We start from the raw sequence: 23,948 nt of genomic DNA on the forward strand, positions 1-23,948 counted from the left end.
CATCCCTAGCCCTGTTTTGTATTTTATTAGAGACAGGGTCTCACTGAGTTGTTTAGTGCCTCACTTGAACTCGAGATCCTCCAGCCTCCGGGCCGCTGGGATTATAGGTGAGTGACACCATGCCCAGCCTCTTCTTATTTTTGTAGCATAGCACTTTAGGCATTTTTTTTTTTTTAGATATGGAAAACTTTGAGATGATGAATAATTCTTCCACGGATAAGTTGGGGTCTACAGAGATAAAAATACTTAAAGCAAAAACCCCACCTCATTCATGAATTATGATAAGTGAATATTCATTCTCAAAATATTTATTGAGGTAACACTGTGTGTCATGTGGTTCTTGGAGCTGGAGTGCACTTGTGAAGACAACAAATAAAAGTTCTCAACCTTAAAAAGAAGTCCTATAAGCATATAGTTCTACCTAAATGGAAATAAAAATTCCTTAGTGTTAGTAAAATAACAGTAACAAAAAAAATAAAATTAAAACAGATAACCCAATCAATAAATGGGCAAAGGATCTGAATAAGATACTTTGCAGAAGAAATATAAATGATCAGCAAATATATTAAAAAATGTTTACCATCTCAAGCAGTTAGAGAAATGCAAATTAAAACTACACTGAGATTCCATCCCACTCTAGTTAGAATGGCAGTTATCAAGAATACAAGTAAGGGGGCTGCGCGGGCGGCGGAGACTGCAGAAGCGCGAGGGCCCGGTGTCCGGTACGACCATGGCTGGCGCGCTGGTGCGGAAAGCGGCGGACTATGTCCGCAGCAAGGACTTCCGGGACTACCTTATGAAGTACGCACTTCTGGGGCCCAGTAGCCAACTGGGGTCTCCCCATTGCTGCCATCAATGACATGAAGAAGTCTCCAGAGATCATCAGTGGACGAATGACATTTGCCCTCTGTTGCTATTCTTTGACATTCATGAGATTTGCCTACAAGGTGCAGCCTCGAAACTGGCTTCTCTTTGCATGCCATGCAACAAACGAAGTAGCCCAGCTCATTCAGGGAGGACGGCTTATCAGATATGAGATGACTAAAAAGGCATCTGCATAGAAATGGAAGGAACAAGCTCTTGAAAGGACAGCACCCCAGCTACTGCTGCAGAGTCACAGATTCCATCAGCATGAATAGGAGGAAATGTGGAATGCTATTTTTACTAACCATACCATTTTTATAGATATAGCTGAGAGTCCCTAAACAAACTCTCTGCTGCCTTACAAGTATTGAATATTTTCTCTTCATAGAGTAGCTCAAAATATGCAATTAACTTAATAATTTCCAATGATGGTTTTATCTGTATTCATACACATATTATCTGTTGGGATTTGCTTAATGAAAAACTGAACAGAGCAAAATTTTATAACTACTCACATTTAAATACTCAGACTTCTTGACTTTAATGACTGCAAGATATGCAACAACTTAACACATACCTAAAATCTGATCTTCAGTGTTTGAAAAACTGTCTGTGTATTTCCATGCAGTATGTACATTGAGATGCATGCTGTAACTTAAATGGCAATAAATGATTTAAATATTTGTTATAAAAAAAAAAAGAATACAAGTAAGGACTGGGGTTGTGGCTCAGTGGTAGAATGCTTGCCTCACATGTGTTAGGCACTGGGTTCAATTCTCAGCACCGCATATAAATAAGTGAATAGAATCAAAGTCCATCAATAACTTAAAAAAGAATATAAGTGGGCTGGGGATGTGGCTCAAGCGGTAGCGCGCTTGCCTGGCAAGCGTGCGGCCCGGGTTCGATCCTCAGCACCACATACAAAGATGTTGTGTCTGCCGAAAACTAAAAAATAAATATTAAAAAATTCTCTCTCTGTCTCTCTCTCTCCCTCTCTCACTCTCTCTTTAAAAAAAAAAAAAGAATATAAGTAACAGGACTTGGGGTGTGGCTGAGTGGTGGAGCACTTGCCTAGCATGTACAAGGCCCTGGGTTCCATCCCCACATATCCATCAGCTGCAGTGAATCCACCTAATTTGAGTCCTGATTGGAAAAAAAAAAACAGTAATAATTTTTAAAAAATACAAGTAACAATAAATGTTGGTGAAGAGTAGAGAAGAAGGTACACTCATACATTGCTGGTGGAACTGCAAATTGGTGCAACCACTCTGGAAAGCAGTGTGGAGATTCCTCAGAAAACTTGGAATAGAACCACGATTTAACCCAGCTATCCCACTTTTCCGTATATGCCCAAAGGACTTAAAATCAGCATAGAGTATCACAGCCACATCAATGTTTATAGAAACTCAATTCAGAATAGCTAAGCTTGGTGCCCTTCAAAAGATGAATGGATAAAGAAAATGTATATCTACACATGGAGTATTACTCAGCCATAAAGAATGACTTTATGACATTGCCAGCAAATGGATCTGGAGGCTACCATACTAACTCAGTGAAGTAAGTCAGTCCCAAAAACCAAAGGTGGTTTTCTTTGATATGTGAAGCTAACCCACAAAAAATGGTGGGGGGGGGGTGTAAAGGGAAGAATAGAAGTGCAGTAGATTAGACAATGGGGAAAGGAGGGAAAGGAGAAGGGGATAAGCAAAAGGAGGACAGTGGAATGAACCTCATGTACACATATGAAAACAACACAGTGAATCCCACTACCATGTACATCCATAAGAATGAGACTCTAACTAGAATAAGATATATTCCATGCTTATATAATTATATCAAAATGGATTCTGCTCTCATGTATAACTAAAAAGAACCAATAAATAAAAAAGTCATGATTGTGCCTGAAAATGGACAAACAAGTCAAGCAATAACAAGAAAAGACATACTTTTAAACTGAAGACTGTTAACATTATTGTCCCTTATCTTGTGTAGTGATGACCAACAGACATTTATTAAATATCTTTATGGACAAGGAAGTTGTGAAACACTTGTGATGCTTGGTTAAATAAAATGGAATAATTGTCCTTGAAATTGCACATTTCACATGCATACAAATATAATCAAAGAGTCTACCCACTGTAATGCTGATGAAGGAGCTGGGCACAGAAAGTGAAATTAGTATCTATAGAACTTTTTCCTATGAAAAATGTGATAGGTCAAAACATCAAGTTTAGATATGTGATGTTTGTAAAGCTGCATTATACTTTTTGTGTATTTTGGCATACAATAACATTGTACTATATAATTATATAATTTGCGTAAAAACATTCTGCATTCAAAACAGAATTAGGTGTAGATAATGTTGCTTATGTCTTTTGCTTTTTGTGATCATAAATTTTTTTGTGATCTTCAATTTTTTTCATTTGACCATTTAGCCTTGGCAGAAGCAAAGGGAGGAATGAAGCCAGTGAGAGGCTATTATGAATGTAGTATGTGGCAGCTGTACAAGGATACTCTCGGTTTCCCAGAGCTAATAAGCACGTTTCTTTTTAATATTGTTCTGAGTGATGCTGTAAATATACAGGGAGAAGTAAACAAAAGGCAACCATTTTTGCTACTGTGAGACTTGGAAAGTGAAATAAAGTTGACCAAATGGAGGCCAAACTAAGCAAGAAAATATTTTATTATATTTTAGAAATTTTTTGGTGGATGTTTGTTAAGCTCAGAGTACACATTTATGCTTTGGAGGTTAACTGCCAATTTAAAATTCACTAAGTCAGAAAGGCAGGTCATTTTGACATTTGATGTTTGTTAACTATTCACTTGAATTACCCGGGTCCTTTTTTTGCCACCTTATTTTAAAGGTTACATATTTATGTTATTTTTTTTTTCCCCCAGAGTACATTCTAGGCCTCTTTTCCTTCTTCCCCTCTCCTTTTTTCCCCCAGTGCTGGATTAAATTCAGGGCCTTGTAAACACTGTGTCACTGAGGTATAACTCCAGCCCTCCACTTTTTTTTTTTCCCCCCTCCCTGGATACTGTGGATTGAACCCAGGGACACTTCACATTTTGAGACAAGGTCTCACTAAGTTGCTTAGGGCCCTTTAAGTTGTTGAGGCTGCCCTTGAACTTGGAATCCTCCTTTGTCAGCCTCCCAAGTCATTGGGATTACAGGTGTGTACCACCATGCCCAGCTCCAGCCTTTTAAAAAAAAGTTTTATTTTAAGAAGAAGTCTCACAAAGTTGCCCAAGCTGGCCTTGAATTTGAAATCCTTCTGCCTTAGCCTTCTGAGTAGCTGTGATTACAGGTGTGTGCCCATCACACCCAGTTTATATCTTCTTTATGGTCTGTGTTAGTGTTCCATAGTTCAAGACTTGGTGTTGTTAGTGGAGTGCTGATTTCCCTGGTCATGCAATGATTCATCTTAAAATGATCTTGAGTAAGTGGATGTTCTTTCTTCAAATGATCTTTTCAAGGTCACATTCTAAGTAAGCACAAGTTTGTGGAAGGCACATTGCTTTAGTTTCAAAATGCATTTGATTCAAGTGTTTTAGAGACATTTTGTGGTGTAAGGGCTGGTATTTTTCAGTTCATTGTCATTAAACACTGATTGATTGCATATTGTAGGCTCGCATTGTACGTGTAACACCAGAGCAATTTTAGTTTAGTATTTTGGCAGTGTTGTTGAAGGGTAAAGGATAGTATACTTCTTTCCCAGAGATGTTAGATACATTTTTAAAAAATATTTATTTTTTAATTGTAGTTGGACATAATGCCTTTATTTACTTATTGATTATTTGATTGGTACTGGGGATTGAACCTAGGGCCTTGTGTATGCAAGGCAGATACTCTACCAATTGAGCTATATTCCTAGCCCCTATTTATTTATTTTTATGTGGTGCTGAGGATCGAACCCAGGACCTTGCACATGCTAGGCGAGCACTCTACTGCTGAGCCACAACCCCAGCCCATGTTAGACACATTTTTTAAAAAATGTTTATTTTTTAGTTGTAGTTGGACACGATACCTTTCTTTAATTTATTTATATGTGGTGCTGTGGATTGAACCCAGGGCCTCGCACATGCTAGGCGGATGTTCTACCACTGAGCCTCAACCCCAGCCCCTAGACACATTTTAATTACATATTATGGCGTTAGCTGCATATTATTAGCCTGTATTTTAACCTCAGCTCTGGTGTTAATACATTAGCCTTTAAGTAGGGGGAATATGGGTTGGTATGTGTATCTCTGGATATAAATACATTTTTTTTTTTTAAATATTGGAGATTCAACTCAGGGTGTTTTGTCACTGAGCTACATCCCTAGCCCTTTTTATTTTTAGACAAAGTTACAAAATTGCCCAGGCTGGACTGCCAACTTGAGAGCCTCCTCCTTAGCTTTCCAAGACACTGGGATTATAGGCGGGATTATACGCATGTGCCTGGCTAAATTTAAATATTTTTATTAGGAGCTGTACTTCGTTTGGACCTTTGAAGAGGTGGATACCTTAGCTTTTGCAGGTTGTTGATTACCTTTTCTTGTGTTGCCTGCTTCCTTTTGCCTATTCCTTGTTTGCTAGAGACTGTGTAGGGCTATATGCTGTAGTGTGGTGAGCCGCTTCTGCCGTTTCTGCAGACTATGGTCGCCATTACGAGATGGCGCTGGCTCCGCTGTGGTATGTGACAAACAACTCCTTATCTGAGAGAGTTGGCACATGATTTTTCACCACCCTGTGAGAGAGTTCCACGCGGCAGCTTTGCATTGGGGCTTGGGATGCTTTATTAAGGCTGGGAGGGCATCCGGGAGCAAGAAGGAGAAGAAGAAAGAATAATAAATATCAAGGGACCTGAATAAACTGCTGAGAGAAGATTCCTGAGTGTTGCGTCTTCCTTGCGGGCAAGGGGTCGCGACAAGTGGTGCCGAAACCCGGGAAATCAGAACTCTCAGTAGTCAGGGGTGGTGCACCGGTTAGTCCCAGGTAAGTGGGATCCGCGACCAAAGCGGGGTTAATCCCAGGTAAGTGGGATCCGCGACCAAAGCGGGGTTAGTCCCTAGTAAATGGGATCCGCGACCAAAGCGGGGCAGCTCCTCTGTAAACACAGAGAGAGCCTTACATTTTATTGCAGCTGCACTGTGTACTTTTGCTTCTACTTTCGCTTTTGTTTTTTGTGCTTCTTTTGTTGTTGTGTCATGGGTGCCGCATCTTCAAGTCCGCTTCTCCTGGCCCTAGATGGCCTGTTACGTTCCAAGGGCCTGGAAGTGAAACATTGTACTTTACAGAGATTTTTACAGAAGATAGATATCGCTGCACCGTGGTTTGCATTTTCGGGCAGCCTTACTGTACCTAGTTGGGATAAATTAGGCAAAGATCTTGACTTTGCATCTGAGCAGGGCATATTAGAGGGTGGGGTGATACCCCTTTGGAACATGGTCCGTAGTTGCCTTACAGATGGTAAATGCCAAGAAGCTGTGAGTGAGGGTCAGGCCGTTCTTGAACAACTACATGAGGAAAAATCTGAAGGATCACATAGTGAAGTGGCAGAGAGTATCAAAAGTAACAGTAGTGAGAAGGCAAAAGAGCCTGAAGATAAAAATAGGAGAAGGCTCTATCCAGACTTGACCGAATTCAAAACATCTGAGGACACAAGCGGCTCAGAGTGTTCTGAGGACCTTGATATATTGTTGCAACAACTACATAAGATAAAAATGAAAAAGAAGAAAAAGGAGACACAAGACGCGCATGCCTACTGTAAGAAGGGGGAGGGATCTAATATTGGTCAACAGAATTCTGAGGAGGAGGAGGTTGAAAATTTAGAAGAAGATATGATGCCTGTTGCCCCACCCCCGTATGTGGGGGGGAGCCAAGGTTCCGGGAGATCTTTTCATGCACAAGTTTGGAGGACAGTTAATACAGATATGGGACTTGCGTACCCGGTGTTTCAGGACAATAATAGAGGAAGATATCATGAGCCTTTAGACTTTAAGATAATTAAAACCTTGGCAGAATCTGTCCGCACTTATGGCATAGATGCCGCTTTCACTCTCACTCAAGTGGAGGGACTTACTAGATTTTGCATGACTCCCTCAGATTGGGCTAGTCTGGTGCGCGCTTGTGTCTCCCCAGGCAAATACTTGGACTGGAGAGCATTTATGCTAGAGGGCGCGGTAGAGCAGGCTGCACAAAATCATGCAGCAGGACACCCTGCCTGGGATAAGGATATGCTTTTTATCAAATGCTACTTTGCCCTCCGCAGCAGTCTGTCTCCAATCTCCGTTCCTGTTTCTTTTGGCTAATGTTACATTACAGGGGATGCTTAATTGTTCTAATGTTACTTGCTACTTGTCTGAGTGTTGGAATGGCTCCTGGACTATGGCAGTGATTATGAAAATTCCAACCTTTGTCCCGATCCCAGTTACTGCAGATCCAGAATCCTTTCCTATTGTTGAATTGATTAGAGCCCGTAGAGATTTTGGAATTACGGCAGCTATAATGACAGCTGTGGCGGTATCTGCTGTTGCAGCAGTTACAGCTGGAGTAGCCATGGCCAGCCAAGTACAAACTGCTGCCACTATTAATCAGGTTATTCAACAAACATCCACCGTACTTGAATCCCAAAGTAAAATTAATCAACACATTTTATCTGGGATTTTGGCTGCTAATCAAAGGATAGATCTGCTTCAAGCTCAAGTTGAGGAATTGTCTGACCTAGTACATTTGGGTTGTGTTGACCAACGTGCACATTTATGCATAACCTCTGTCAGATTTAATGATTCCAGAAATGCCTCCCGCATCATTGGCGAATATTTGGCCGGAAATTGGTCCATGGCAGCGGAAGACATGATCCAGTCTCAACTAACCCAGATAGCTGTCTTGAACAGTACCTGTGTCGAACCAGTGACTTTGGGTCGATTCACCGATTGGATATCTTCTGCTTTTTCCTTCTTCAAAGAGTGGGTGGGGGTAGGCATTTTTGGTGCAATGTGTTGCTTCAGTGTTATACTTTGTTTGTGGTTTCTCTGTCGCCTTAAAACTCGCCATGCACAAGAAAAGGCTATGATCATACAAGCTCTTGCAGCTTTAGAAAATGGCAACTCACCTCAAGTCTGGCTTGCGCATCTTAAACAGTAAACCTTTGTCATGGTCGTTGCACCCCAAGTTATTATAACATTGCACTGGGATCGACATGACTTTCCTTGTTATTCTCTTAGTGTTGGAAAGTCCTTGCACTCTGCCGGTTTTACTGCCATTGCACGCAGATGGGTTTCCACACTAGTGCTTTACTATCGCTTTAAAGTCCGTGCCTTTCTTTCAGGGTGCTGTCAACTTGTTTGTCATTAATACAGCCACAGTTCAGCCTCAGCTATCCCCCTTCGTCCACCATCGTCACGATACAGGATGCGAGGCAAGGCACTGCACTTGAGTGATCCTTGACGTGGACCTCAAGGAGAGCATGTCCTATTGCATGCGGGTTAGACGCGTCCACGCCCTATGGACGATATGGCCTCGGATCTGGGGAAGGGCCCTCCTTAGGACTGAGCCATACTATGCAGCCACTTCTGCACAGTGGGATAGGACCTCTACTCTCGCCTGTATTGTTTTAATAAAACAGAAAGGGGGAACTGTGGTGAGCCGCTTCTGCCGTTTCTGCAGACTATGGTCGCCATTACGAGATGGCGCTGGCTCCGCTGTGGTATGTGACAAACAACTCCTTATCTGAGAGAGTTGGCACATGATTTTTCACCACCCTGTGAGAGAGTTCCACGCGGCAGCTTTGCATTGGGGCTTGGGATGCTTTATTAAGGCTGGGAGGGCATCCGGGAGCAAGAAGGAGAAGAAGAAAGAATAATAAATATCAAGGGACCTGAATAAACTGCTGAGAGAAGATTCCTGAGTGTTGCGTCTTCCTTGCGGGCAAGGGGTCGCGACACTGTAGCAGTGATCCAGGATGGTAGGAATGTTATCAGCTTTAGGGTGTTAACAGAAAAGCTGATGTGAGGTCTGCCATTCTACCTTATCTCTCTCTCTTTTTTTAAATGTACAAATCAGTAAACTTCTGAATTCATAAAAATCCAGAAAACAAACTTTTCTTAATTTTGAAGACATTGTTCACTGGCAAAGTGCCCTACGTCAAAAGGTGCAAAAGAGATGGGTATTGCCGTATTACCTGGGCTGGAGTTGTAGTGGGTATTCATAGGTACATTTCCACTACTGATCAGCACAGGGGTTTTGTTTTGCTTCTGGCCTGGGCTAGTTCACCACTTCTTAGGCAGCCAGTGGTCCCCGCTCCCAAGAAATCACCATATTGCTGCCAAAGTTAGTGTGGACGTCCCTTCTGCATCTGTAGAGCACCCTATAGCCTGGTACTCCTAGGCTCAAGTGATCCTCCTGAATAGCTGGAATAGCCAGTGTACACACTGCTCCTGGGTATTATTTGTCTTTCTACCAGCTCTTGCAGATAAATCTGGTCAAGTTCTAAGGAAATGAGGAGGGGAGTTTATGGGTGTCAACCTTATTGGCAAATTTCAGGCCTTTCATAAACATTTTGTTATGAGATAGGCATTATCTTTCAGATAAAAGAACAGGCTCAGGTTAAGAAGTTTACTCAAGGTTAATGACCTACGTTTTGATGTTGTTGTTTGATGCAGGTATTTTTGTTTGTTTGTTTTGTACTAGGGATCGAACCAAGGGGCACTTAACCACTGAACCCCTCCCGATTCTTTTCTAATTTTTTTAAAAATTAGAATCCTTCAAACTTAGAATCCTTCTGTCTCAGGCTCCTGAGTTGCTGGGATTACAGGTGTGCACCACCACACTGGCTGTTTGATGCAGTCTTGTCAAAATATTAAAACTTTATTTAGTCCTTTTAAATTTTAATTGGAAACTTAAATTTAGGGCTTTATCATAATGTCTTCCTGGCAATTCCCTTACTGTTCCACAAATCTCTTTTTTTTGCAGGGGAGGTGTTTATTGGGGGTTGAACTCAGGGTAGTTTACCACTGAGCTTCTTGCTAAGTTGCTGAGGGTCTTGCAAACTCTGGCCTTGAACTTATGATTTTCCTATCTCAGCCTCTTGAGTTGCTGGGCTTACAGTTGTATGCCACTGAGCCCAGCCACAAATCTCTCTCTTTTTTAAAAAATATTTTTAAATTTTCAGTGGATCTTTTATTTATTTATCTGTCTGTCTATTTATATGTGGTGCTGGGGATTGAATCCATGGCCTCACACATGCCAGGCAATCTATTTACCACTGAGCCACAATTCCAGCCCCCACAAATCTCTCTTAGTTGGTCTCTCCACCTTGTTGGCTGCTGATCTTTGTATTGCTCAGACATATTCAACTTTTTCTCACTTGAGGATTATTGGAGTAGTTGTTTCCTCTGCTGGGGCTACTCTTCTGATTGTGTGTAGTTGTGTCTTTCCTGGAATTTCATCTCAGCCTCAATGTCACTAGAGAGTTTTCCCTATTTACTACTTTAAAATAGTCATCCAATATCTTTTGTTACATTGCCTTAATTTAATTCTCAGCTGAGAACTGGGTATTTTTCTTGTTGATTTCCTTTTTATTGTCTGATGCCTCTCAGATTCCGGACCTTGTACCTAGCCCCTGATATATATTTGTTGAATGGGTGTTTTGAAAAACCACATCCTTTAATTTACTGGTCTCTATATCTATCAGTTGTCTCTATCTAAACCTCACTCCCCCCACTTTTTTTTTTTTTTAATTGTATTTGGGGCTGGGGTTGTGGCTCAAAGTAGAGTGCTCGCCTAGTACGTCTGAGGCCCTGGGTTTGATCCTCAGCCCCATATAAAAAAATAGATAAAATAAAGGTATTGTGTCCATCTACAACTAAAAAATAAATATTTTTTTTAAAAATTGTTCTTTTTATGTATACATGGTAGTAGAGTGTATTTTGACATATTATACATACATGGAGTGTAACTTCTCATTCTTTTGGTTGTACATGATGTGGAGTTACACTGGTTGTGTATTCATATATGAATATAGTTATGTCTGATTCATTCTACTGTCTTTCCTATTCCCACCCCCTTCCCTTTTCTTCCCTTCATTCCCTTGTCTAATCCAATTAACTTTTATCCCCGCATTGTGTGTTAGCATTCAACATTATCAGAGAGAACATTAGGCCTTTGGTTTTTTGGGACTGGCTTATTTCACTTAGCTTGATAGTCTCCAGTTCCATCCATTTACCAGCAAATGTCATTAATTTCACTCTTGTTTATGGCTAATATTCCATTGTGTATATATACCACATTTTCTTTTCCATTCATCTGTTGAAGGATACCTAAGTTGGTTCCATAACTTAGCTATTGTGAATTGAGCTGCTATAAACATTGATGTGGCTGCATCACTATATATATAGTATACTGATTTTAAATCCTTTGGGTATATACTAAGGATTTAGATAACTAGGTCAAATGGTGGTTCCATTCCAGGTTTTTTGAGGAATCTCCATACTACTTTGCAGAGAAGTTGCACCATTTTGAAATCCTACCAGCACTGTATGAGTGAACCTTTTTTCCCACATCCTTGCTGACATTTACTATTACTTGTGTTCTTGATAATTGCCATTCTGACTGGAGTGAGATGAAATCTCAGTGTAGTTTTAATTTGCATTTCTCTAATTGCTAGAGATTTTGAACTTTTTTTCATATATTTGTTGACCTATAGTATTTCTTCTCCCATGAGGTGCCTGTTCAGTTTTTTTTCTCCAATATATGTTTATAGTGCCCTTGTCTATTATGAGATAACTGTATTTATATGGGTTTATCTCTGTGTCTTCTATTCTGTACCATTGGTTTTCATGTCTGTTTTGGTGCCGATACTATGCTGTTTTTGTTACTATAGCTCTGTAGTACAATTTGAGGTCTGGTATTTGCCTCCTGCTTCACTTTTTTTTTTTAAATATATATTTTTTAGTTGTAGATGGACACAATACCTTTATTTACGTGGTGCTGAGTAACGAACCCAGTGCCTCATACGTGTGAGGCAAGCACTCTGCCACTGAGCCACAATCCCAGCCCTTCCTACTTCACTTTTCTTGCGAAGAATTGCTTCTGGGTCTCTTTATTTTTCCAAATGAATTTCATGACTGCTTTTTTCTTTTTCCATGAAGAACATCATTGGAGTTTTCATAGGAATTGCATTAAATCTGTATAGTGCTTTTGGTAGTATGGCCATTTTGACAATATTAATTCTGCCTATCAAAGAACTTGGAATATCTTTCCATCTTCTAAAGTCTTCTTCAGTTTGTTTGTTTGTTTCTTTCTTTCAGCTTGCTGACAGGCAAACTTTTTTTTTTTTTTTAATTTATTTTTATGTGGTGCTGAAGATTGAACCCAATGCCTCATGCTTGCCAGGTGAGTGCTCTACCACTGAGCCACAGCCCCAGCTCTTCAGTTTCTTTCTTTAGTGCTCTGTAGTTTTCATGTAGAAGTATTTCATCTTCATTGTTAGATTGATTCTCACATATTTTATTTTTAACACTTTTTTTTTTAATTGGTGCATTGTAGTTATACTGGTTCTTTTTCAGAGTAAAACATGTTCAGTTTTCTCTGAAAATAAAATATTCAATCCAAATCTTTCAATACTTTTCTTAAATTGACATATAAAGTATTATATATTTATAGGTATCCTAGGTCCTTATTTCTTGGTTTTAATGTTAGACTCTTCTCCTGTAGGAGCTAAACTAGGGATCTACTATATAAATATTTTTATTAACTATTTCTAAATTATCACTTGACTTTCAAATGAGGTTTTGGAATGTAACACTTCTTAATTGGGAACTATCTGTTTTATTTATTTATTAGAGCTTTATAGTTACACATAGTATTTGGGTTCATTCCGACAAATTCATATATGCATGGACATTAATTTCAGTTCATGATAACCCCAGTGTTAGTTTTATTCTTAACTCTGCAGTATTTAGAATATAATTCTTCTGTGATGGAGCCTTTTTTCTTAACTAAGTTGGTCCCTCTTGGCTTGAATACTGCATAGGATGAGCAGCTTCCTAAAATACAATTAAAACATTTATGCATTGAATATTTTTGTTGATTCAACCTTTTATTTGCTGGGCTTATATAGGGCAGTTTTTCAAGATTTCTAGATATAGTCTAGGTGGAATGTCATGGACATCATTATACAAAATACATGTATGAAGACTTGAATTGAGTGTCATACTTTATATACAGAGATATGAAAAATTGTGGCATATATGTGTATTAAGAATTGTAATGCAAAAAAAAAAGTACATGCATAAAGGCATGAATTGGCAAGAACATACTTTATATACAGAGATATGAAAACTTCTACCCTATATGTGTAATAAGAATTGTAATGCATTCCATTGCTGTCGTGTATTTAAAAAAATAAAATCAATAAAAGATAAAAAAGAAGAAATAGTCTAGAGAGAATAATATACCTAGTTTTAAAATTTTCATATTGCCTTAACATTTGAAGAGTCCTTAACGATTAGTTAGTAACTGGAAATTTTGCAGTTGTTCTATGTGTTCTGTGAACACATAGTTCACTTCTGAGGGATCTATTCTAAGGAAAAATCTGATGTATAGAAGAATAAAATGCCTTAGTGTGTTGATCACAGTAGTAATTGTAATAATGAAGACTTTAAAACAACAAAAGTCTTTAGAAAGGATAGTTAAAGATATGTTTTGGTATATCTATAGAGTGAAATCGTTCAGACATCTTTTTTTTTTTTTTTTTTCTTAGTACTGAGGATTGAACCCAGGGACACTCTCACTGAGCTATGGCCTCACTCCTTTTTTATTTTGAGACAGGGTCTGGCTAAGTTACTGAAGGTCTTAGATGTGTGATTCTCCTGCCTCAGAATGTGGATTTTCTGGTGTTACAGCCTTTGCCACCACACATGATCTCATTTAGACATGTTAAGAGTTTGTAAAGAGTTTTTGATCACACAAGAAAACAGCTTTTTAAAATTTTTATTTTGTGATACTGGGGATTGAACCTGGGGATGCTTTACCACTGAGCTGTATCCTTAAAATCCTTTTAAAAACATTTTATTTTTATTCATGTTGTAAGTTGCCCAGCCTGACCTCAAATTTGCAGTCCTCCTGCCTCAGCCTCCTACGTAGCTAAATAGGGGTGTGTTACTACACCTGGCTCAAAAACAACTTAAAAAAAATTTTTTTTAGAATACATTTTATTTTAAATTAGCACAATAATTGTTAATATTTTAAAATATGTACATATTTATTGGATACAGTGTAACATTTCAACATGTTTATAAAATGTAGTGATCAGATCAGGGAAGTGGTCATATTATTTCAAACATGTATGTTTTTTTGCGGGGGAACATTGAAAATTCTTCTTAAATTAATTATTAGTGTATATTGAACTAATTAATGTGTTTCCTTGCAAGATTTTTTTTTTCCCCTTAGTTCTGACAATTGAATCTAATGGAATTCTGCCTCTGAGCTACATTCTGAGTCTTTTTCATTTTATTTTGAGACAGGGTCTCACTAAGTTGCTGAGGCTGGTCTTGAACATGTGATCTTCCTCCTTTAGCCTCCTGAGTAGCTGGGATTACAGGCATGTGCCATTGCCCTGGGCCATTGCAAGATTTTCATACATTTCTATTTTTGTGGTGCTGGGAATTGATCCCAGGTCCTTGTGTATGCTTAGTAAGGCAGGTGCTCTACCCCTGAGTTATATGCCACCCTATTTGTTTTTTAAGGTGAAATGAGGATAATATCAGATGTCTGCTTCCCTCAATATTAGGTTAGGTCATTAGGTCGTTTTGAATCAAATATACTTCTGACAGCTAGAAAAAAAAATGAGAAATTTCAAGGTCAGGTTCCAAAAGGTGAGTGTAGCTATGAGAGGTAAATCTCCTATTTGAGGTTATCTTTCCCCTGGATGTCATTGCTGCCGCTGGAAGTGACAGCTGAGAAACTGAATAGACTTTCAAAATATTCATGTCAAGGAGCACTGAACATTGGAATTAGGATTTGCTAAGATGGAGGGCCTAGGGAAACACTAGGATTTGTTTGGTCCCAGAGGGCCTATATCCTAAGAGTAAGGAAGGAATAGAGGTACACCGGTTGGTATAGGTAAATAAACCAGGTCTTTAATTTTCTCAGTTCTGATTTGGATTAGATGATCTGGGATTCCTAGTGTCCCTAGCCTAGCTGCTTACTGGAAGCAAAAGTAGATCCTTTCTGAATAATAGCAACCATAGCCTCAAAATGTCTCTAATTTTTTGTATATAATGTCCAACCTTCAATAAAAAAACTAGGCATATAAAAAGACAAGATCCAGCAGATTATCATGAAGAAAAATTGAAAATAGAAACAAAAAGGAATGGGGATATTGCTTAGTGGTAAAGTACCCCTGGGTTCAGTTGCCAGTACCATGCATGTGCATGCATGCACATACCAGAACATAAGGAAACAAAATATAGATATAATTGTATATTATGTGATATATTACTCTTAAATATGATTATATAGTATCTGCTTATATTGTATATATGTATACATATATATATATATATATACACACAATATGTATATATACTTAAAGCCTAAATTTTTAATTTTGACAGACTTGATAAAAAAGAATGAAGTAGGAATTCTAGAACTGAAAAAAAATATAACTGATTATTAAGAGTCAGTGGATGGATAGACTTTGCAGCATAGATATAGTTGAAGAGAATTGTTGAAGTAGAAGGTTAAGTCAGGAAAAAATATTGATACTGAGATACAAGGGTAGAGAATACTGAAAAGCATAAAGAGACATAGGGTATATGTAATTAAAGTTTTATAGAAGAGAAGAAGAAGAAAAAAGAAAAGGAGAAAAAGAATGGGGCAGAAACAATATTTGATGAGAATTTGGCTATGGATTTTTCCCAAACTGATGAAAATTATCAAACCACAAATTAAAGCTGATCAGTGGTATCAAGCAGGAAAAATATTAAGAAAATCCGCCTGGGGAACATCATAGTAACATTGCAGAAAACAGGTCAAAGAAATCTTAAAGGCAATAAGAGAGTAAGGCATTTTACCTTCAACAGAGCCAGCAAGACTGACAGCCTGACTTTTTAATAGTAACATGGCATAGAGAAATAATAGCATTAAAGTGGTGACAGCGAATAACCACCAATCTTTACCAGTGAAAACATCCCTTAAAAATAGAAAGTAAAGATGTGTTCAGAGAAACAAAAATTGAGGAGAATGTGTAACCAGCAAAACCACCCTTAAAGGATATACTAAAGGTTGTTCAGAATGGAGGAAGATGATTCCAAATGGGTGAAAATGTTGGGAAGGGACTGTTATGTGGGTAAATATGAGTGATTTTTAGTTGTATAAAATAATAGTAATAATGATGTGGACTTTAAAAGAATTAAAGTATGTAACCGTAATAGTACTGTATTTGAAAAGAAAGTAAATGGTGATAAATGTGTTCCAATGCCCTTGTATTGTCTGGGAAGTGGTAAAAGTGCTAATTTTATGGAGGAATTTGTAAATGAGAGATATATGTTATAATCACTTAGGTAACCACTGAAAGAATAGTAAAATGATATGTATTTGATAAGCTAGTGGTGGAGAAAAATGGAAAAATAAAAATTTAAAAAATGATTAAAACAAGAGGGCAAGAAAGAGGAGATACAACAGGCAAGGCACATAGAGAACAAATAGTAAATTATTTTATTATTTATATGAGTTTCAATACTTACTAGGTGAGCTATGTAAAATTGGCAATATTTAGCATAAAAATAGCAATTTTATAATACATTAAATGTAACTAGATCAAATTAATTAGAACCAGAGTATCTAATTAACTAACTATATTCTGTGTATAAAGAAATCACACATTAAATGTGAAAATGCAGTAATGTTGAAAGTAGAAAATGGAAGAAGATATATCATGTAAACACCAAGGTGAGAAAGTTGGTTTAGCTGTGTAAGATAAAATAGACATTAAGGCAGAAATGTTATTAGAGATAAAGAGAAATATTTAGTTGGCAAAGGGTGTATATAACTTTAAGAATGCAAAAACAGGAACTAATTCATTAATCCTTACATGTTACCATGACTTCGAAGGATTAGTTTTGTTAAGTTAACCAGTTTGGGGGGATTGCATATGAAGCAGGTGCTCTTCCACTGAGTTATGTCCTACCACTTTTTAAAATTTATTTTGAGGCACAGTCTTTCTGAGTTGCCTACGCTGGCCTCTTAAGTAGTTGTCCTCTTGCTTCAGCCTGTCAGGTAACTGTGATTACAGGTGTACACCACTGCACCTGGCATGATTTGTGCTTTTTGTATTATTAAAAATCTTGCACTGGGGCTGTGACTCAGTGGTAGAGCCCTTGCCTCACACATGTGAGGCACTGGGTTCAATCCTCAGCACCACCTAAAAATAAATAAACAAAATAAAGGTATTGAGTCCATTTACAACTAAACAACAACAAAAATAAAAACTTTTGAGATATAAAATTCAACTAATTCTGTTTTTTTTCTGAAAGCTTTAAAGTTTTTTTCTTTATACACAGAATATAGCTAGTTAATTAATTTTTTCTTTGAAATCTTTTGATTCATCTGACATTTGTTTATATAATGGATAACACACAATTTCATTTTATTTTCTGTAATTAAGTTTGTCTCTTGAATTCTTGATTTGAAATGTCACATGATACTGAATTTCCATTTCTGCCTGGGTCTCTATCAAGTTTGTCTTTCTGTTCCGTTTTGACCATTTGCCTTTGGCCAACATCATGCTAATTTTAAGATATAATAAGTCTTGATAGCACTTTGGGTAAATACCTTATGATTTTTCAGATTTTTGGGGGATGGGCTTTAGGATCACCTTAAGTTTCATTCTTTTTTTCCACCTTAAGTTTCATGGAAAATGTTGAAATTTTGATAGGTAATATACTGAATTTATACACTAATTTGGGAGATAATTGCAATTTTTTAAAATATAGAATCATTTTACTTATAAACAAGATAGATTTATTTGTCTTTTATCTTCCTCAGTGAAGTTTGAGTTTTTCCTTATAAAAGTCTTTTTTTTTTTTGATACTGGTGATTGAACCCAGAGGTGCTTTGCCATTGAGTCACATACTCAGCCCCCACCCCTTTTTAATTTTAAATTTTGAGACAGGGTCACTAAATTGCTTAGGGCCTCACTAAATTGCTGAGGTTGGCCTCAAATTTGTGATCCTCCTGCCTCACCCTCCTGAATTGCAGGAATTAGAGGTGTGTGTCACCATGCCCAGCTTTAAAGTCTTTTGTATCTTTTGGTAGATGTATTCTTAGAAACCTTAAATTTTTATTTAAATTTTAGAGCTGGGGCTGTAGCTTAGTGGTAGAGTGCTTGCCTAGTATGCATGAGGCACTGGGTTCGATCCTCAGCACCACTATATAAAAATAAACAAGTAAAATAAAGGCATTCTGTCCATCTACAGGTACCCAAAAAAAAAAAAAAAAAAAAAAAAACAATAAATAAATAAAAAGATTTTAAATGACAAAGTTATATTTAAAATTATTTATATAATATTTAGGGATGCTGTTGATTTTGGTGTGTCTATCTGAAATCAAACTTCAACTAAACTCTTTTATCATTCTGATGTTTTGTTCTTTCTCTTTGATTTAATTTTCTTCATGATAAATTATATCATCCACAAATAAAATTTATTTTTCCTTTCGATTGTTATTTCACCACCTTTATATTTATACCTAAATAATATGGTCTAGATAGATATCTTTGAACAGTAATACATTCATGCATATGCAGATATTATATGTATTTTCTTCTTGGTTTATTTAGATCAACTTGGAAGGAGAAGTATCCATGTTATAGTTAGGCAGCTGCGTATTTTAACGAATATACCACAAGTTTATGTATGTGTTGTTGATGGATGTTTGGGCAGTTTCCTGTTTTCATGACCATGCTTTTTGTATGTTCTTGGGTATCTTTTTATGACTTTCCATGCATGTATCTGCAGGTTCATAAGAGTGTACAAATCTTTAACCTGACAGTATAGTGCTGAACTGTTTTTCAAGCTGTTTGAATCAATTTAGATTTCCACTGACAGTATTTGAATGTTCCTTTTGCTCCATATCCTTGCCAGTGATTGATGTTGCCAATTTGGTGTTCATGTAGCTGTGATCTTAGAATTTCATTTTCCTGATTGATTAACGAGGTTAAACACTATTCATGTGAATGTTAATTGGTTATTTGAATATCATCTTTTGTGATGGTCCTATTCAAATCTTTTGTCCATTTTTGTATTAGATTATCTGTCTTACAGATTTTTAGATGTTCTTTATGTATTTTTCATACATATGTTTGGGTACATATTCTGGATATGTTCTGCACATGTCTTCTGATTCCATAACTTGTGTTTTTACTCTTTGTGATGTCTTGATAAAAAAGTTAAATTATTTTTGTTTTAAATTTTTTCCCTTTAAAGTAGTAGAATATAATTAATATTTTTCTTTATGATTAGTGCTTTTTATTGTCCTAATTTAAAAAGTTTAATAAGAAAGTGATGCAGATAATTTTCTTTTATTATTTGCTAAACCTTTCTAGAGTTGCTTTTCACATTTAGGTCTCTAACGTATGTACATATATATGTATGTATGGTATAGGGTGAGAGTTTGGTTTTTGTTTTTTCCCATATGGATACTCACTTGTTCTACTATTTTTGGGGGGGTGGGGTGGGGGGAGAATAACACATATTTGTCATAAATATATCTGTGCTCGTGTAGATATATTTCTGGACTTTTCTGTTCTAGTAGTGTCTGACACAGAAATCCACCTAAATGAAGCACGTGCAAGAAGGTGGGAATAAATTACAAATTATCAGTCATTGTAACAGATACAAAATGGACTAAATCCACCAGTTTAGAAACAGATTTTACATTGGATTTTTAAAACATGAGAACTCAGGAAAGTTTAAAGCAAAAGATGGGAAAAAGAATTAGCAGGTAAATTCTGAGTGTCTTTCTCTTCTTTGGGAAGGAACAAGTGTCTCAATTCAACTTCATACATTGTTGGGTCTAAGGCCTCTCTGCTCCTGTCCCCTAGTGTTTATTAAAACTCAAGCCCTAACAGGTGCTGTGGCACATGGCTTGGGAGACTGAGGCAGGAGGATCGCAAGTTCAAAGCCAGCCTTAGCAGCTTAGCAAGGTCCTAAGCAGCTTAGTAGACCCAGTCTCAAAATAAAAAGAGCTGTGGATGTGCCTTAGTAGTTAAGCGCCTCTGAGTTCAATTCCTGGTACCCCCCCTAAATAATAATAACAATAAATAAATAAAAACAAAGCTGCAAGCCCAAAGATTACAGAAATTTACCTCCCAGGACAGCCTTTTTTTCCCCTCTGCCCCTGGAAATTTTCTTTATTGTGGGGTCAGCCATGTATTTAAAGGCAATTTGCCATGTTTTGTTTTATCTATCATGTGTTAGGCATTTGTAGGGACATTTTTCTCCTGTTTACTTCCAGTCATTTAGTCTGCTGTGTATTGTCTACTCCATTAGTCTTTTATAGAGTTTTTTGCTTTTTTTAAAAAACTCTTGTTAACTGAGGATCAACTCAGGTCCTTGTGTCTGAGAATTTTAAGAACTCATCCTTCTAAGGGTTCCACTAGAAATATAGTGATTGCCTGTGGTTGATAGGTATTCGTGTGTTTTTCATGTTTCTACTAACAGAGCACATATTTCATAACGTTATCTTAAAAAAAGAAATTGTCCTTAAGATCCTTCAAGTAATAGCCTTTCTTTTATATTTGTTGCAGGTGGTGCGGTTGTGTCAGAACCCAAAGCTGGCGCTGAAGAATAGCCCACCTTATATCTTAGACCTGCTGCCAGATACCTACCAGCATCTCCGTACTATCTTGTCAAGATATGAGGGGAAGATGGAGACACTTGGAGAAAATGAATATTTTAGGGTGTTCATGGAGAATTTGATGAAGAAAACTAAGCAGACCATAAGCCTCTTCAAGGAGGGGAAAGAAAGAATGTATGAGGAGAATTCTCAGCCTAGGTAATGGAGAAATACTACACAAATATTATTTCAGGTCTGTGACTGCCTGAATGGATAACCATAGAAGTAGTTGAGTTTGTTTGAATTTTATATTATCTGGAATGGAACATGACAGTAGATTTTAAGGTGTGCTTTATGTAAAGGTTCTTTTGGAGGACATTGAGCCATCTTCAAGTCTGGTAGACTTGTTTTCCTAAAGTTATAGAAATGGTTGCAGACCGTAGACCTTTGAAGACCTGGGGGATCATGAAAGTTAATTGTATGTTGATGTTATTGTGTTTGGTTTTGACCAGTTGGAAATAAATTTTAACTCATTTAGAAAAAGTAACAAAATATAAATTCTACTAGGATTTTTTTAGTGAGTAATTTACTCTTGAGGGACACTTAATTGGAAGGAATAGTAATTTTTGAAAGCATTAAGTAACTATGCATGACTCTAGCAGTAATGTACTAATGGTATTTTTGTAGTTTACTATTTCTTAGTCTCTGATGGCTTCAATTTTGGCAACCCTGTCCCACTTAAAATTTTTTCCACATCATTACTCATATACCTTGACTGTAACTAATTATTCAGGTTTAGTTCAGGTATCAATCTTTTCTTCTTGAAATGATTTCTGGTGACTAAATTCAGTCTGTAGGAATTTATAACTTCTGATTTACTTGCAAATGAACTTTATTCTTATTAAATGTAAAAGGGCTGGGGATGTAGCTCATTGTCTAGCCTTTGTAAGGCCCTGGGCTTGTTGGTGGTGGGGGGGAGAAAGAAAAAGGAAGAAAGCAAGTAAAAAAGAAATGTTGACTATATGGAACTCTAAGCTAACTAGTTATTTCATATTGCAGATTTCTTTTATAGCACTGGGTACTGAACTATTTGAGAGTGCTTCTTTACCCTCCCTTCCCCCTGTGCTAGGGATAGAACCCAGGGCCTGGCACATGCTAGGCAAGAGCTATATCCTCAGCCCTTTTTATTTTATTTTAAAACAGCATCCCACTAAGTTGCCCAGGATGGCTTCATATTGGCGATCCTTGTGCCTCAGTCTCATGAGCGGCTGGGATTACAGATGTGTGCTAACAAGCCTGGCAAGAGTTTTTAAAAATATAATCTCATACTACAGGGACATAGCCACATCAATGTTTATAGCAGCACGATTCACAATAGCTAAACTGTGGAACCAATCTAGATGCCCTTCAGTAGGTGAATGGATAACAAAAATGTGGCATATATACACAATGGAGTTCTATTCAAATTAGAACAAAAATATATTTATAATCTCAATAAGTAGCTAACAAAACTTTAAAAATTTACCAACTACTATAGACTTTATTGTGGCTAATTCTAGGAAGCGAAAGAATTTTAAAAAGCATTTAAATATGATGTTAAGGGGCTAGGATTGTGGCTCAGTGGTAGAGCACTTGCCTAGCCGGGTGCAAGGCCCTGGGTTCGATCCTCAGCACCACATAAAAATAAATAAACAAAATAAAGATATTGTGTCCAACTACAACTAAAAAATAAATATTTTTTTAAAAATATGATGTTAATGTAACATCATCCAAATATGATATAAGATAATATGACTCAATAGAGATACATACAGGATGCTGCAAGAACAGTTTTGCTTAGTGGCATAGAGTTAGCAGCAAAAAAGAAGTGTTATTTGAACTAGATTTTGTAGGTTGTTTTATGAGTTTTCTATGTAGAGAAGTCAAGAGAAGACCTTTAACATAGTTGTATGAAAATACAGACTGCTTAAGGAACATGAACAGTCTGGTTTGGCTAGAACTATGGTAGCTAGATAAGTGGAAATATAGTTGGAGTCTTGTTATAAAGGGCTGGACTTTGACCTGTAGACTTTCTGTCTTGTAGGTGACAGATTGTTATAAAACAGTTGGTGTGTATGTTGAGGGGAGGGGATTTGGGGGATTGAACCCAGGTTTGTTCTACACTAAACTATATATATATCCCCATCCCTTTTTAAAAATTAAATTATTTATTATAATTTTTTATACATGACAGGAGAGTGTAATTCATTTCATATTACACACGTAGAGCATAATTTTTCAAGTCACTGTACACAAAATATTTTCACATCATTCACGTCTTCATACATGTACTTAGGGTGATGTCTAACTCATTCCACCATCATTCCTACCCCCTTACCCTACCTCATTACCCTCCTTCCCCTTTGCCCTATCTAAAGTTCTTCCATTCCTCCTTCCCCACCATCCCTTTTTATTTATTTTTTTAAATTTGGAGACAGGGTCTCTCTGAGCTGCCCAGATTGTCCTCCTTCTTGCAGTTCTCCTGCCCCAGCCCGCCCAGTTGCTGGGATTACAGGCATGCACCACTGTGCCCATTCCTTTAATTTTTATTTAGAAACAGGATCTTGCTAAGTTGCTGAGGCTGGCCTTGAACTTGTCCTGCTTCAGCCTCCTAAATCAGAATTACAGGAGTGCCCCACTAAGCCTGGCTTTTTTTTTTTCTTTTTTCTCTCTCTCCTGATAAGGGAAAATTTATGAGCTTTAGTGTCTGATATTTTTGATCTATGTTTTGGCTTAGAAGTTTTTCTATTTTTTTTATATGGATATAATTCATGTAGTGTAAAACTCACTCTCAAAGTATACGATTCAGGGTGCTGGAGTTGTGGCTCAGGGGTAGAGCGCTCACCTAGCACATCTTAGGCCCTGGGTTCGATCCTCAGCACCACATAAAAATAAATAAAATAAAGGTATTGTGTCCATCTACAACTGAAAAATAAAATTAAAAAGTATACAATCCAGTAAAGTATACAAACTTGTGGTTTTTAGTTTATTCAGTTATGCAGTCGTCACCACTCTTCAATTCCAGATTATTTTAATCACCCCCAAAAGAAACCCATACTCGTTAGCAGTCACTCCTTACTCCCTTTTCCACCTCCCCTCTAGCCCAGTCACTAATATCTGCTTTCTCTCTCAGTGGATTTACCTGTTCTAGACATTTCATAGAAATAGAATTGTACAACATGACCTTTTGTATCTGGCTTCTTTTAGTATGCTTTCACAGTTCATA

At 37.3% G+C, this 23,948-nt stretch overlaps 1 protein-coding gene and 1 pseudogene across 3 annotated transcripts in view; both read left to right on the top strand.

Moving 5' to 3' along the window:
- Positions 1 to 23,948, top strand: part of Cbl (Cbl proto-oncogene) — a 104,805-nt gene that overhangs the window by 12,928 nt on the left and 67,929 nt on the right. The window contains exon 2 of one of the 3 annotated variants that reach the window (XM_027930587.3): positions 20,655 to 20,902. In XM_027930587.3, the coding sequence (XP_027786388.3) occupies positions 20,655 to 20,902 (248 nt within the window). Of the gene's footprint in view, positions 1 to 20,654; positions 20,937 to 23,948 lie in introns of those variants that run through there. The other 2 variants (XM_071616771.1, XM_071616772.1) reach the window with 2 other exon arrangements.
- Positions 661 to 1,564, top strand: LOC114088850 (mitochondrial pyruvate carrier 1-like; annotated as a pseudogene).

The sequence above is a fragment of the Marmota flaviventris genome, chromosome 9, assembly GCF_047511675.1.
Source record: "Marmota flaviventris isolate mMarFla1 chromosome 9, mMarFla1.hap1, whole genome shotgun sequence".
Lineage (NCBI taxonomy): Eukaryota > Metazoa > Chordata > Mammalia > Rodentia > Sciuridae > Marmota > Marmota flaviventris.